The following is a 14,217-nucleotide window of genomic DNA, read 5'->3' as shown; positions in this document are numbered from 1 at the left end:
TGAGGCTTTAGGGGCTAATGACTACCAGGAAATTGCGATTCAATTCAATTCAGAGAGAAATTACCATGAAATCCAGATTTACATAAAAACGTTCAACAGATTTGTCAATTATTTTTTGTACTCTACTTAATTAATTAAATTCAATGAAATTCCTATTTTTTTTTTATATTTAAAACCCTGATTCTCTTAAAATATTTTACTGCGTCAATAATCTCTGTGAAATGATTAATGATTATTTATTGCAAAGACCATGCGGGTGAAATAAATATTCAATACTTCTGTCGATGTGCTAATATTTCAAATTAATCAATTAACGGAGTAATTGGTCTCTTGTTTTACACGAATTCTGGTTCCTCCGCGAATTTTCTTTCTCACCGACTTGTTCCAGCAACCCGGGACACGCAATTACCTCAGTATTTTCATGTAATGGGCTCCTCGATGTAAAAATAATTGGTGAAAGAATTTTCTTTATTACCTTGAGGGTACTTATTAGTTTGATGCTCCATGAACAAAGTGCGTAATTCATCCTCTTCTACTTCTGTCCATACGGCGCGGGAAACTTTTTTGTTCTCGACTTCAACGTCATATCCGTCCAACATCTCAGTTGCTTCGCGAGTGTTCTTCCAGAAGAGCAGCTCCATGTACGACTTCCGGTTTTTTTCAGCCGTCTCAGCGAAACGACGAATTATGAAGATGGCAAACTTCTGCAACTCCTGGAACATTTCACCAATTCGACTTTATTTTTGCCTTTTTCTTTTATTTTTATCTCCACGGTGGGATGATGTTAATAAATACAGCTGTTTTGGTAGAATAGTCAAAAAATTTCGAGTTAAAGTGGACAAGAAAACTGCCACTGTCAAACTTCGCAAGTTGGTTTGAGTATAAATTGTGGGGTACGTTGAGAAAAAATGGAGCTTGAGTTTTTGTGGGACTGATCAAATATTTTTCACTGCCTTTTTTTTTGTGGCTCGCACCTTGTGCTCTCCATGTTTGGATTCCAGAATTCTCTGAAAAATCCTGAAGATGGACGCTTGGAAGATCATAGCCGGTACTTTACAATCCCATGATATTCTGTGCATCATTTTCACGATGTAATGATTCACCTCGTTGGAATTCTCCTCAAAATGGCGCAGAAGTACAGCGAGGGCTCTCACGATTTTCACGTTAGCGAACCTAAAATCCACACCAGGAGAAATTAATTCCATTCTCTCACAACCCTGGGGGAGGAGTTGCACGGATTATTGAATGAATATACCTTCGCAAAAACTCATCAAAATTGAAATTCGTTTCCTCGTACTGCCCTTCCGCCTCAGCCTCCTCTTCCTCATCAAATTCGTCATCGTTCTCATCTAAAAATTAATGAATTCCGGGATTAAAAATCTCATTGAGAATTGATACCAGAGGGATGTGATGAACGGAAGAACGAAAATTGTTTCTTCGAGGGGAATAATACCTCCATTTCCCCAGAAGACATTTATTCTCGGTACAGTAAGTCCTCCCAAACGAATAATTGATCCCCACCTCAAATCATTTAATTGAATAACAAAATGGGAAAACGATTGGTACACGAAGGGACAAATAAATCTCCAAGAATTCACCAGCGAATAAAACTTGAAACAATTCCGTTGCAAGTCCTCAGCTTTCCGCAAATATCTCCAAATAAACGCATGATATCAAAATTTGTATAGAAACATTTTTTGTAGTTCTCGATCCCCCCCACAAAAAAGGTCATGACAAAAATCTCGATATTAGCCTTCAGTCGCGAGAAATCGATCGAAAACGGAGTGACATCAAAGTATACTCAATCCTAAAATCATAATTCTGAGACTACTGACCATTTTCATTATTCAGGAAGCTCTCAACATTCTCCTCTGTCTCCTGCAGCTTCTCCTCAGTCTCGTCAACCACTGAAACACAAAATAAAAAAATCTATATATGTAAATTCAACGAACAGAGGACTAGTTCAGAACCACACGCTCTCAAGCTTTGATGATAATTTTCGATCGCAAGTTGGGAAATTCACAAGCCGGAAATTACACGAAACTCGCTTGATGTTTAGTGGCTGAGTAAAACTCTCATGGATGTGAAGCAATAGTTGAAAACTTGTACGGCAATAGAAGCCCTAGTGTACACACACATCCGAACAAAACCTGTAACAAGTTCGACGTGAGAGCTGTTACGATCCCAGAAATACTGATTCCAGTTAAATGACAGATAAACTGAGAGAGCGTTAAATGAAGGCGGAAGTGAGAAACAGACACAATCCACCCGATAATAATAACAAAAAAAAAAAACGGATCTGGGTATGTGTGAGAACCGGCGCCGGGTTTCAGCGTTTGTTTTCAAGATAAAAATAAAAAAAAAAAACGAATGGTGAGGACAGCGAATGGAGACGGGGATTTATTTGAAAGCACGACAGTTTCGACACAACTGCACATCCGGTGAGACTACAATTGTTAATGGATTGACCTGGAGACGAGAATGGATAAATCCAATTGACGACTGAACGGGAAAAAATATACTTGGTGCTAGGATATTTTATGCTTCAACTACTTTCTTCCACAACTGACGGATTAAACCTGGAACTAATAATTCAGGAAGTACTGATGATAATTATGACGGCAATAGGTAAATATCCCCAGAATTTAAAAACACTCAATCCGCAGAAGGGGCTCTGAACGAAGGGAAATTCCAGTTGGCTCGGGTAACATCTGATAATTATGATTATTCCCTCTCGAATCTATCCCTGGAGGGTCTCGGTGCGTTAGATGAAATTAGATTCCCCAGGCTTAATGTGGGCAAGTGAGAGGAAGCATGGAGTTGCTGGCATAAATCCTCAGTTGGTGAATTTAATGGTAACGAGGCGCATGGAGTACTAGATGACGATGGAATCCACTTGAAGTCATAGATCGGAGATGCATTGTATTATTGAGTATCTTTGGTGGAATGCACTCCCGGATAATTGAGGGGATCATGTACCGCATCAGTCCTGACAATATGGTAATTCATTTATAATTTCTCGATTTTACTTTTATTCAATTTTTTACAGAATCTCTCCTCCAAAGTTGATAAGTGGTTCACATATTTTTTTTATGCTGTTCTATCAATTTTATCACGAGATTTGCTCTGAGAAAGCAAGAAGTAACTTCACGGGCTTCCGAAGGGTGAAAGGGGAAATAAAGGGCCAGAGAAAGTCAAGATAATCGGAGCTTTCCATACAGAAGCCTCAGTCGATCGTTCCCCTTGGGTTAAGGCCGGGATCAAGTGAAAATATCCCGTGTACGGTGTCAATTATTCTTCGTAATGACTGTCAGTATCACGTGACGTACAGTTAGAGTCTCCCCTTCAATCTTTTCCCCTCATCTCTTGCTGCTGATGTTCCCAAGAAACCTTCAAAGCCTGCCGAAATCAACTGTCATCTAACCCGCGGTCTCCTTAATGAATTAATTAATGCGTGGAGAGATTCAATATTAATTGGTCTTTTAATCTCTTCAGTCGATGAAATCCATTTTCTCCGGAGTCGACTTTCGTTTTTAAAAACTCCCGCCCAGTCCCCGGGGATCCTGTGGGTGCAGCGCCACTCCGGGGATTCCCCTCGCCCTGTCTTTCCGTTCAGTTCCGCCATTTTTCATTACAATTACAATTAAATCTAAAAATCAACTACTCGTTCAAATTGATTTTAAAATCATTTAGACAGGCAACAAATTTCAATGGAAATTAAAATCGATAAAAAATTGGAAATAAATTTTGAAAAATCCACCTACCATTGATCAAATCAAGTTTTGCGTGAATGAAGTGAATAATAATTTTTCAGCTGACCTTTCAAGTTGATGGAATAGTCCTTTGTCTGACTCGGCTTTAGTCATTAGACTCCCGTCGAATCGAGGGGAGGGGAAATCCCTCGCGTGCAGCGCCACACGGGGGATTCCCCCTCATCCCTCGTATTCCCATTTAGTTCACCCATTCTCCGTTGAAAATCGACATTACACAATTCTATCGCTCCAAAACTATTGGCCACACGCACCCCCGTAATTACACTCCAAGCAAATTAGAGGAGCATTCGTGGTCTACAATTTCAGGTCTAATATGTGAAAGGGACTTTCTCGTCATTCAGCTAGCTGACTTTAAGCCCCTGTGTGTCCAAAATAGTTGGGGAGTTTTGGTTGGCGCGTGTTACTTGGTTGTGTTCAAACCCTTCTGTACTTTGTACACACGCATAAACCTTATTACCATAATACTCTCGGCTACGTGTTAGGTGAGAAAACCCGAGGTACTCTCGCACGGATAACCCTTGAAACGCCTCCGGGTACGACGACATGGCAATCACGGGTGAAAACTGTGGTTTCCTCATTATATAACCCAAGTTTTCGGGACAAAGGAAATATCTGGGTTTATCAGGGTACCACGGACTCGGTGATTATTCGAGATTCTTTGGGGTTGGCCGGAGTTATTTAATGGACTGGGGTTATCAAGGGGATTTTCACAATGTTTTTTCTGGTTTTAGGAATATTTGGCATTGCTCCGAGCCAGGCCATTTTTTGGCTGAAGGATATTTATTGAGATTATCCCTTCGGATGGGGTTAATAACCGCGAGAGTTCAAGATATTGTCTGAATTTCAAATGAGGTTGTTACCAAATGTGGAAAGTGCATCACAGTGGAAGGAAATTAATGGCTGATCCTCTGGGGCGTTATTCGATGATATTTCAATTCCATTGAGGCCTTTGAAAATTATGGAAATTAACCTGCAATGATAATTAGAATATTGTTTGATGTGTAATCTGGCTTGCGGCTGGTACACGAGGAAAGAGTGAGACACGCCGATGATTAGAAAAGGCCAGTCCTGCAATTCTCCAGGATAATACCTTTTTGCAAATTATCTTCATGCGACGATTGGACGCTATCGCTCAAAAGATATTGTTTAATCACCATTATTTATGGCGCTATGGTTTACTCGATGGGTTGAGAAAACGATAACAGTCTCAGGGCACATCAACTCTCGAAATATCACTAAATCATCGATTCTCCCCTCAATGAGCTCCGGGAATTTATCTTTATTGTTGTGTCCCGAAAATTCGTGGCTCTGCGTGTGGCTTTAAACATTTTCCCTGATAAAAGGAGGAGCAGGTGGTGTGGGTGGAGTTTGGAGAGCTCAGGGCTTCTGTGTACAAACTTCGTTTATCGACTGGTAATAAATTATTCGTGAACCCAACCGCTGGAGCAATTTTCCTCGGTGAAAAGGACTTTTTTTGGCGGTTGCTTTGGGCATTCACCGGTGTACGATCTCCAGAATGGTTCAACCGTTTCAAGAGGTTTAGGTTTGGACCAGAGGAAAAGGTGTTTATGGTGGTTTGATGCTAACGTCGATCCTCCAGTCTTTCGGTCCTCCTTTTTTTTTCTCTCTCTCTTTTTGGATTTTTTGGGGTAAACGGACGATTTCGTATTCAGCAGTCGTCATCGTCCGGCGGTGCTATTACGTTGGTAACTACTTATTCAAACCGAATCGCTACTACAGCCCCATCGCCCTCCTTTTCTCTGGGGGTTGTTGACAACGCAGGCACGTCTCAACAGATCCTACGAGCTTGACGTTTTTTTTTTACGTATGCTTTTTTCTTTTTTCTTGAAAAGGGTCCTCTTCACTCCAGATCTACTTTCTTATCCGGAGAGCGCACTTTGTTCTCTATTCGTAATGACGTTGCACTGGCACACTGACCTCCAGGAATTCCAGGATCTGGAGGAATTGACGGGGATTTTGGAGACTATTGAGGAATTGGAGGAATTTTTCCGAGTGTCAATCGCCGGGATTTATCCATTTCTGTGGTCATCTCTTGGTTTATATTTTTTATGGAGTGGAATTTTCAGGGAAAAAATTGAAATCTTTATCAAAGAAGTGATATGACATTTTTGTAGCGTTCGGAGAATTTGACACGCGTAATCAATTTTTTAATTATCACCAAAATGAGGGCAAATTACAATTGAAATTTGGGGTGTGGAAAATTTCGTCGATTCGTGAGAATTTTGAAAATTCGAAGGAACACAGCTAGGGGAATTTCGCTGGTCTTATTATGCCACGAACAATGTTGACGAATTATTTAAATTTATTGAGGAAATTGAGAACTTGCAGGAGTTCAATTCGATTTAGATAACATTGTTGGAGAATTTTTTATTCTGCCCTAGGAAGAAAAAAGTTGAGGGGTTTTACGGCTCGTTTAATACACCAGTTAGTGAATATATTGAATTGCTTTTTAAATGAAAAATGCATCATTAATTTATAAAAATGAGAATATAAAAGAGATGAAACCAGGACACATTCTCGTTACCAGTGGAATCGAATCATATTATATACAAAATTAAAAACGCATTGAATTGAATCAATTGCAGGATATTGAGAGAATAAATGATTTCACTTGAGTGTTATTTACAAATAAATTAAATTTTATTGATTGGCCTCAATGAATTGTTTATACTTTCATTATAGAATACGCATACAATATATTTAATAACAGATTTTATTTATCGAATATATTTTTTTTGGCAACTTCGATGATTTTTCAAATTCATTTCATCACGCAATTTCCAAGATAGAAACTAGATTGCAACCGCTGTATCGCTTTTTAATCTTATCGTTCATCAACGTCTCCTCCATTCTCGACCTTTTCCCCTCCACCTCGGATGAAAGTCTCGAAAAGTTGGTCGAATGTACACTATTACATCCCCTACCCATGCCTTTGTCCCCAAGGAAGTTGAAAATAATAAACCTGAGGGTTCTTAGAAAAATAAGAAAGCTGAAAAGAATGAGTGGAAAAAGGAAAAGAAATATCCGTGGATTCAGATTTCACGTCAGACGCAGGGACCGAGAGGAAGATTAAAAGAATCTCGACAATGAAAAAACCCTGGGAAATTGGACTTTTTTTTTTCATCGTGAGATCAAATTAAAAAATAGATGACAAAATGTTTTTATATGCAGGAAAAACCCGGGGAGAAAATGAAGATTAGGATTTGATAGCGATGGCGGTGGCTCTGCACTCGGGGGTTTACGGTGGGTGGGGGAGGGATCACCCCTTCCACCTATCTTTCCGATTTAACGGGAAATACGATTCACTAAGAGGATTTACTCAAATCTTTTGAGCTGTCGGCCCGTTATTTCTACGGAGGAATTTTGGGTTGTAGTTTCCCTCGATTTTTTAGTCTTCTGGAATTCTGGAATTATTTCGTCGTGATTTTTTTTCATTTCAAAAGGAATTACGCATTTTTAAAATGCTCTGTTCGGGAAAGGATGATTTATACTTTCAATGGGGAATGGGTATTGGTACAATTTTTTTTTATTTCAGTCTTCATCGGTTACGAAATTTAAAAGACCATTAGAAAAACTTGAATTACGAATTCCCGACTGGAGAATATGAATTCTTGATTCGGAAATGCTGAATGAAAAATGAAATTCTAGAATACGTATTCAAGAATAAACATTCTTAATTCCGTTCTCATAAATCCCTACTCCCAACTCTGCAATTAATATTTCCAAATTAAATCAATTAACATGGACTAGTCTAGCGTTCTCCACTCAAAAATAATCCACTGACACATCCAATCCCGAAGAGCGAATCCCTGAGAATTCCACACACCCAAGACCTCGAAGACCCCGAAAGAATGATGGCCGACAGATCCGGTAAAAACGGCAGTGAATCCATCCATTAAAACGGATAAAGTTCATATTGTCTCATGAAAATTCATAACAATGATGATTTTTATGTGTTCCAAGGCAATTTTACGGGTAATTCATAATCTACCCCATGGAAATGGGGTTCTTCCGGGTATCGTAAACGAGCCAGGCCGACGGTAATTGGTATGCGCTCAAAGTTGCTGAGGGAATGAGATGCAGGAGAGTAATAAGTAGAATAGGGAATAAAGAGGAGTGAGAGGGTTAAGGTGAGTGTAGGCTTCAGGGAGCTATAGAAGGGCACGTGAAAACCCTTTCAGTGCCTTCCGCACACTAGGCGGTTCTTAGTACTACATTAAAGGGGTCCCTCTCACCCCAACGCCCCTTTTCCACCCCCCAGTGTATATTGTCTGCGTCTAATTAGCCGTGAAATAGGCCATTCCCTTTACGGAGCTTTCGTGACTTCTGCCCGTCGATATTTGTGCGTACCACTGCGTGTCCTTTGTTGGTGTTTATTTGAATGTGCCTTAAGCTCATTTCACTTCCACCGGGAATTCGCGGAAACCTCCGGAGCACTCACTCCATATGGGCTATGGAAATAAAAAAAAAATACCTTCCAGACTATTTTTTATGGCCTTTTGTCAGCCTAACCGAGGGTTCGTTGACATTCACTCAGGGTTCGACTGTAGTATATCGGGGGATCATTTGTCTGGTTAAATCAATAATTTGATATTTTTTAAAAATCATGACGTATATCAGAATATTCTCAAAGTTTAAAATATGTAGAAATTTTTGGAGTGACAAATTCCTGAAGGCTTTCCGTGACTTCTCTGGAATAATTAATTGTTTTTACATCACGCTCTCCGCAAGTTTCTCGAACGGTTTGAAATATCATTACGCAGTGGATCGATGGATAATTGCTATGAATAATTAGAACCCTTGGTATTTCTCGGTGGGTGTAACTCAGTCGGCGGTGGTTTCACAGGCGTCGGGAATTTCATCTCTCCACGATGCGGGTCTAATCGATACTGACATTGAAAAATAAACGTGAAAAAAAAAGGGGTGGTACGAGCATGTACACTCTGGCAATTAACTTGATGAAATACTCCCAGAAAGGCTTTTTCACTCGAAATAATTGTCGCGAGGGCGAAGAGTCGAGGGGATAAGCTATTTTTTCCATTAACCTCTTCTTCGTTGCATCCCCTTTTCTCTCCGGACCTTCTCTCATTATTACTCTGGACAAACGTTAAAACTGTAGAATCAACAACTTTTTTCGTCGACCGGAAGGACAAATGGAGAGATAAAAATTATTGTAGCTCGTGATGCTTGTGAAAATATTTGGAAATTATTTTGGCGTGAACTAGGATGAGTGCAGGTCTTCCAAAATTTATCTCTGGAAGTTGTCATTCATTTCTGATACAATAATTGGGAAAGCGGTGGAATAATTTTGTAATGGAGAGTCGAATTATGTTGATATCCGGTGCATTTCGACGATTGGTACATCAAATACATTTTCCAATAGAGTATTGAAATAAATGGAAGTAAGAAATTGCAGTGGAGAATGGAATTGACTATTTCTGAGATTAAAATGTTTTCATTATCGGATTTCGCAATTCAATTGGAGCCGGATGGATGGAACATTTGAAATATGAGTGTTTATCGATTTATTAAAAATCATTTGACCATCGAGATTGAAGGATTCATAATTACTTTCGGCATTATTACATCGGTGAACGACAATTTCAATTACAGGAGAATATAAATCGTGAGATTTTACTGCTCTTCTAATTTCACAATTATATTTATTTTATTTATTTGGAAAGAACCGACGAATTTACTTACGCGCAGTAAATATTCTTCTGTTCAATAATCTCGGAATTTGTAATAGAAATGACAGAATTTGGCAGCGAATTATTCAACGAGTGTTGGAAAAATTCTTTTGTTGCAATTTTTTTTTTCATTCGTAATATTCCGACGGCATCCGCAAGGCTGATTCGAAATTCTTTGGTCGTCGTTTCGTTGAAACGAAAATTGTACAAACATGAAAACGTGTAGTTTGCTACTGGGCATTGAGGGATGGAAAAAAAAAATCACTTCGCATGCTGAACATACCTCGTGTGTACCAATAGAACAGAGAAACAAGTCATACTTTCTACAATGGATGGAGAAATCCAGAGAGTCGGGGGCAAAAAATTACATTCCGGACAAAAATTATAATTACCCTGTTATGGAGGAGAGTACCAGAATGTACACACAGAAATCCAGAGGAAATAACTAAAATTAAACATTTGAAATATTCTCTGAATTATTTTTGTTATAAAATTTATTTTGTGAAAATTACTATTATAAAAATTAAATAGATTATCATAATTTACGTCGCAGTATTGGATTGACGAATTATTTGAGATAATGATTTATATTAAAAATGGTATTTTTTCAAATGACTGAATGACAGAAATGAATTTTTGAGAATGGATAATTTTCTGAGGTACATGGTTGGGGAAAAAAGAAAAAAAAATTTCTCACGAACCGACAGTGGCAATTCTGAGGGTGAAATTGAGCTCGGTCAATTGCCAGTGGATAACACACACACATGGAGTCGGTAATTACACGTGGGATAGGTTCATCTATGGCCCATTGCCATGGGTATCGCTTGGCCAAACGCCCAACGCATCCCCAGAGCCAAATTTTCTGTACCAAAAATACATAACGAGACACTAATACAGGAAAACCAGTGCTCCAGGATTCTATTTCAGGGTGTACCAGAGCCACTATTGTTCACTTGGCCTCTGGATTCCACTCAACCCAGTCTCAACCCACTATCAACCCACTATCAACCCACTCTCTCGGTTATACTCATACCTAAATCACCCCCGTGCAGAAGCTGGATTAACTAACAATGCTCTCAAGGGAGACAAGCAACAACGGTCTAGGTTATGTGTCTGGTTATTATCTTTTTCGCGATTTCGGCTTATCCCTGCTGACACCATCACCAAAACCACTGAATACTCAGTAAATCTCTCATGCACATACAAGTGAATGAGTTAAAATCTAGACTCAAACGTGATTTCTTGTGTTTTCTCGTTAATTGAGAATTCAATTGGGAAGAAATGAGAATTCAATTGAATTTTTCATAGACTTTTACCGAAAAATCAATTTGAATCGCACTGGAAAATTGACATAATTAATTTTATTTATTTATTTACACTCATTCCGGATTAATTCGTCAATTAGACTTTGATTTGATCGAACGATTCCCCGAATTCTTTCGATTTTTCCCAACACTCAACAGTACCTCAACGGATTTCATAAATATCATTACAATTTTCTAGAAATCCCATCGGCAATTTTTCAATGCGATATCCGGTAATTTATTAAATTCGCGGGACAGAATTATCGGCAATAACGACACAATGTATTCACGGATAAAGGAAAAAAATGGTGTGGATGATGGGAGGGAAGGAGGGGGTGGTTTTGAGTGTGATTGCAAGTACCGGTGGAGAAGTTATGAATAAAGAAAGAATTTCTGAAATTTTCAGGTGATTGCGCACCCTCGGTGAGAGTGCGGCTCAGTTATTTTGGGTTAAATGCGACATTTCGTCGGGGGTAAAAAAGGGTGTGTATGGATGAGTAAATTTGACGGGACTTGGGCTATTTCTCCAGCACTTTATGCTGCAGAAGCAATTTTGGTGTACGACACTCAAATGCTTTAGGGGGGTGCATTCTGGCTGGACGCCAGAAAGAATAGACACGAGCCACTGAAAACTCTATCTCTTCGCGATATTGTCTTATTTTCCGGGGTTTATGCACAAGTGTTTGGTTTACACTCATGTAAATTCGTTGGAAGGTATGTTGAATTAACAGTGAAGCGGTAAAATGCTTTTAATTGCCGTCCATAACTGTTTATGTCTTAGAAATTTACAGGTGGCGTTTACAATTCGAGAGATTTAGAATTCATTTAATTCCCAACCCTTAATATTCAGTTTATTCTCTATTTTTAGATTCATGCGATCCCGAAGAATATGAAAAATATGGGAAATTATGGCAATAAAAAATAAGATCTCCGACTTTTCGATTTATTGGTAAAAATTATTTTTCTCTCACTGCAGGGAGTTCCGGAAAAAGAGAATAATTTCCGGTCATCAGACACATCATCTGACTGGTTTATATTGAACACTCGGTGCGGCAACCTCTGGCATTTTCCCTTCAAGTATTTCGAGGTGGAGTGCTCAGGGTCGCAGTTCAGTACCCAAGGATTACGTTCGACGTGCCGTCCTGAACATTTACCCGATGGGCCCAGCCTCATCTATCCAACAATCCCTGGACCAACACACAATTGCCTCTGTTTTCCTCTCTGTGTGCCCTTCTCCATCGAGTTACCTCGTCTCAGTAACTCTCTGCAGGTGTCGCAACTTACACGCGTTACCCTCCCCCTCGATTTACTCTAGGGGAAGCCTTGCATAAAATTATTGACGAGGTCCAGGTGCAGGAAATTCACGTCGGGATTATTAATGCACTGACAGAGATCAATTGAATTTTGAAATCGTTTTTTTTTTCACTTCAATCATTTCTGAACATTCAGCGGATACGAATCAAAAAGAACTACAAATGGATAATATTCATAATTTGAGAAATTTTGTGGAGAGTAGATTTTTGTGGGTGGAGCCAATATTTTGTGGCCCTTGTTAGCGAAGGATATCGTTTTATCAGGGTTGAAAAAGAGAAAGTGGAGAGAGGGGAAGAGAAAAGGGCTAGTAACCCCTCGTCAGCATTTATTCACGGTTCATGTACTCTTGAAGATGTTGAGGAGTGCGAGGGGTTTTACGGGTGAAAAAGTGAAGAGAGTGTCTATAATCCTTCTCTTTAATTAATTATCGAGGTGAAAAAATGAGGATCATCAATCACTGGGGTTAGGCGGGGGATTTTTAGGGCTTTTCTAGTGTTCGAGATTATTTTTTCTGTTGAGTTGTTGGTTTTATCGAGTCATCCAGAGGGGAAATACAGCTGTGGGGCATGTTTCTATGAAGGAAGTGTTTTTGATGGTGAGGATCATGGTCAAGGACCTGTTAATGGTCTATTCATTTTTCTTCTTGAGTCTACCATAAAGAAAAGTGAAACAAAAATTTTTGGGGCAGACAACCCCGAATTTTTCTGAGTTCCTCAGTTGAATGAATTCTGTCAATATTTTCCGTTACAAATCAATTCTGTCTCACGATTACTCGTGTAATTGCAAATCAAGATGATATTGTTATTGAAATTTCGAGATATTTTTAATTATAAAATACGTTTATTCTGAATGTAACGTATGCACTTTAATGAAGTACAAAATATACTTGAGTCGAGTGGATTTCTTTTTCCTGTATTTTTTTTTTCAACTCTCGAGTCGTCGTGGCGTTCTTCAACAATAATATTTCTATCGGTCCCTCGAGGTTTTTATTGTTTTCCCTTTTTTTTTTGTTCGCTGAACTTTTCTGCGACTCCTCTCACATTTTTTTGCAACCCCGACTTCATGCGTTGGAATTTGCGTTCTCTGGTGCTCGTGAGATATTCTCGTCTGGTGGTTACGTAGGGAATAGATGGGATGGGGTCTCTGTTTTGAGTCTGAAGGGAGCAGTTCTTGGGGAAATGTATGGGAGTGATATTTGCCCTGAGGAAAAAATGGAAATTTTTTGAGGTTAAATTGGCAGGGGATGCGTTTCACGTCCCCGAACGGCAGTTTTTGCCGGTGGGTTGACAGTTCTTATCGTTTGGTTTTAGTTCAGGCACTCTTTAAATTTTTAGATGAATCGAGATTTATTTCTCATGAATGGTCCCATGTTTTTTTACTGCGGGGCGGTGGACACAAAGGAAAATAGCTCTTCCAACCTATTCGAGAAACGGACTGAGAAAAACAAAATTTAAAAATACTTCTTCAATTTTATCAAGAAACGTATCACTCGGAAATTTTCAATTAAAAAAAAAAAATACGGAGAACATAATTATTGACCTTTCCAGCAGAACTGTTTTAATATTAATTTTTTTTCTACTGAATTAATGTACTTCAGTGTAAATCAAATTTTGAACTTACGGACAATTTCGGACGATTGCGATAATTCATTGGGTTTATTCGAATTTATTTTGAATTTCTTCTAGTATTTTATTTATTTGTTCTTCCCTTCGAACATCGGAATGAGGGAAAAGTAGGGAAAAGCGTTTTCCAACCGAGAAATATCGAAACGTGATGGGAAAGATCAATGAACGAGAAAGTGGATAATTCTCAAACGACTCCGGAGATTATGTAAATTGGATGAGGTGATATGCGCACGCGTTGGCCCCCCGGGAATATGGAGATGTACTTGAAATTGTTGGGTGGAAAAGTGCAAAGCTCTATTCACTGTGGTTTTACCTTCTCTATTCCCGGTGAAATGGAAAATGAAATAGGACTCGCGAATTTCTACTTCACATTCGAGGATCTGGGGGATCTAGCTCGGGGTCAAGAGATGTATCGAGTGAAATTGGATATGAGGATTGGGTATGAAGGATTTGAGAATAGCCTTTCATTATTCGAAATATACTCTCTGAA

At 39.0% G+C, this 14,217-nt stretch overlaps 1 protein-coding gene across 1 annotated transcript in view; it reads right to left on the bottom strand.

The window, feature by feature from the left end:
• Positions 1-14,217, bottom strand: part of timeout (circadian regulator timeout) — a 104,971-nt gene that overhangs the window by 12,628 nt on the left and 78,126 nt on the right. The window contains exons 14-17 of the mRNA XM_011307179.1: positions 1,836-1,907; positions 1,256-1,349; positions 975-1,173; positions 476-713 (exon numbers count right to left, since the gene is read on the bottom strand). Of these exons, the coding sequence (XP_011305481.1) occupies positions 476-713; positions 975-1,173; positions 1,256-1,349; positions 1,836-1,907 (603 nt within the window). The remainder of the gene's footprint in view (positions 1-475; positions 714-974; positions 1,174-1,255; positions 1,350-1,835; positions 1,908-14,217) is intronic.

Source organism: Fopius arisanus, unplaced genomic scaffold (genome assembly GCF_000806365.1).
Source record: "Fopius arisanus strain USDA-PBARC FA_bdor unplaced genomic scaffold, ASM80636v1 scaffold00052, whole genome shotgun sequence".
NCBI classification, from domain to species: domain Eukaryota; kingdom Metazoa; phylum Arthropoda; class Insecta; order Hymenoptera; family Braconidae; genus Fopius; species Fopius arisanus.
Note: the sequence above shows the minus strand (reverse complement) of the source record. Positions and strands in the feature narration are given on the sequence as shown.